Here is a 1,188-nt window from a genome sequence, read left to right as displayed (position 1 = left end):
CAAGGAAAAAAAAAGAAAGTAAAGACGGTGAACTGTTCTCGGCGTGCCATCATTAGCCCCATCACTGGAGATACGATGCGCGCAGTCTGAAAGTCTTTGCCGAACACGCTGATCTTTATGAGTGAAGCCTTACACAAGTTACCCGTTCAATATATATTTGATTACTCTCCTTTCTTCTGCGAAAAGGAAAATCTCATTGACTAGTAGTAATTGTTTTGACAAGCCAAAATCAACTAATTAAAAAAAAAAAAGAAACAGAGAGATTAATGGACTAAAGTTCAAGAAAATCCTAAATCACCATTAACATACAGTAAAAACTATGGCGTTTTTATTGATTCTCATTTTTACATGAAAGAAAAAGCAATAAAGGAATGGGTAAAGAAAACCAAAAGAAAATAAACAAAGATGAAACCCCAAAGTTTCTATATCAAAACAAAACATCGTATGTGATCTATTTATGTCCTGTAGGAGAGAATATACATTTCTAGTGCTTCTTGGTAGTCCTATGATACTTGTCTTTCACCCATTGAATCCCCAAAGAGGTTCCTTCTTTAACCTTCTTCATCCCAGCTGAAGCTACCTTTTTGGTTTTTCCAAGGCCTTCTCCAACCTTCTGCTTGTACTTGGCGGTTCTGCCACCGTCACTGCTCTTCTTCTTCTTCTCAGTGGTGGCTGCTGCAGGGGCTGAGTCGCCGTAGTCCCATTGGTCTGCCCATGATGTACCGTAGGAGTCGTTGTTTCCTTCCATTTTCTTTTCTATTATGTTTTTCTATTGACAAATTTTCAGCAGAGGAGATAAAGGATAGATGTATTAAAAGAGAAAATCAAACGGAGAAAAAGACAAGGGAATTTCGCTGATCAAAGTTTGGAACGTTAAGAAAAGGTGGGCGTGATTCTGATTGTTGATTTTCATTGACTAACGCCTGTTTTATAGGCGTTTAAGGAAATAATGTTTGGTCCAACTAAGAAAAATAGAGAATTGGACCCAGATTTGGATTTAAAAACACGTGTGATTGCTCGATGCTAGGAATATATGTTCGGACAAAAATACCTCTCTCTTTTATTTTTTTCAAACCTTTCCCTGCCACTACACCATCCATTGGCCTTTAAGAAATATTTCTAGAAGATTAGGATAAGAAAAGAAGTGTAAATACTGTAGAATTTAAAATATGTTGACTTTTTAATATA

The 1,188-nt window shown here is 36.5% G+C and overlaps 1 protein-coding gene across 1 annotated transcript; it reads right to left on the bottom strand.

Annotated features, from left to right (window-relative positions):
- Nucleotides 1–306: 306 nt before the first annotated feature.
- On the bottom strand, nucleotides 307–942 carry LOC149514098 (uncharacterized). The gene has a single exon (XM_089746598.1). The coding sequence runs from the start codon at nucleotides 746–748 to the stop codon at nucleotides 485–487; it is 264 nt and encodes an 87-aa protein (XP_089602724.1). The 5' UTR covers nucleotides 749–942; the 3' UTR covers nucleotides 307–484.
- Between the last annotated feature and the right edge of the window lie 246 nt (nucleotides 943–1,188).

Source organism: Durio zibethinus, chromosome 17 (genome assembly GCF_047325235.1).
Source record: "Durio zibethinus cultivar Kanyao isolate XHJ-2024 chromosome 17, ASM4732523v1, whole genome shotgun sequence".
NCBI lineage: Eukaryota > Viridiplantae > Streptophyta > Magnoliopsida > Malvales > Malvaceae > Durio > Durio zibethinus.
Note: the sequence above shows the minus strand (reverse complement) of the source record. Positions and strands in the feature narration are given on the sequence as shown.

Excerpts from the sequence above, each read along its gene's own strand:
- LOC149514098 (XM_089746598.1), bottom strand. The coding sequence starts at position 748 with ATGGAAGGAAACAACGACTCCTACGGTACATCATGGGCAGACCAATGG.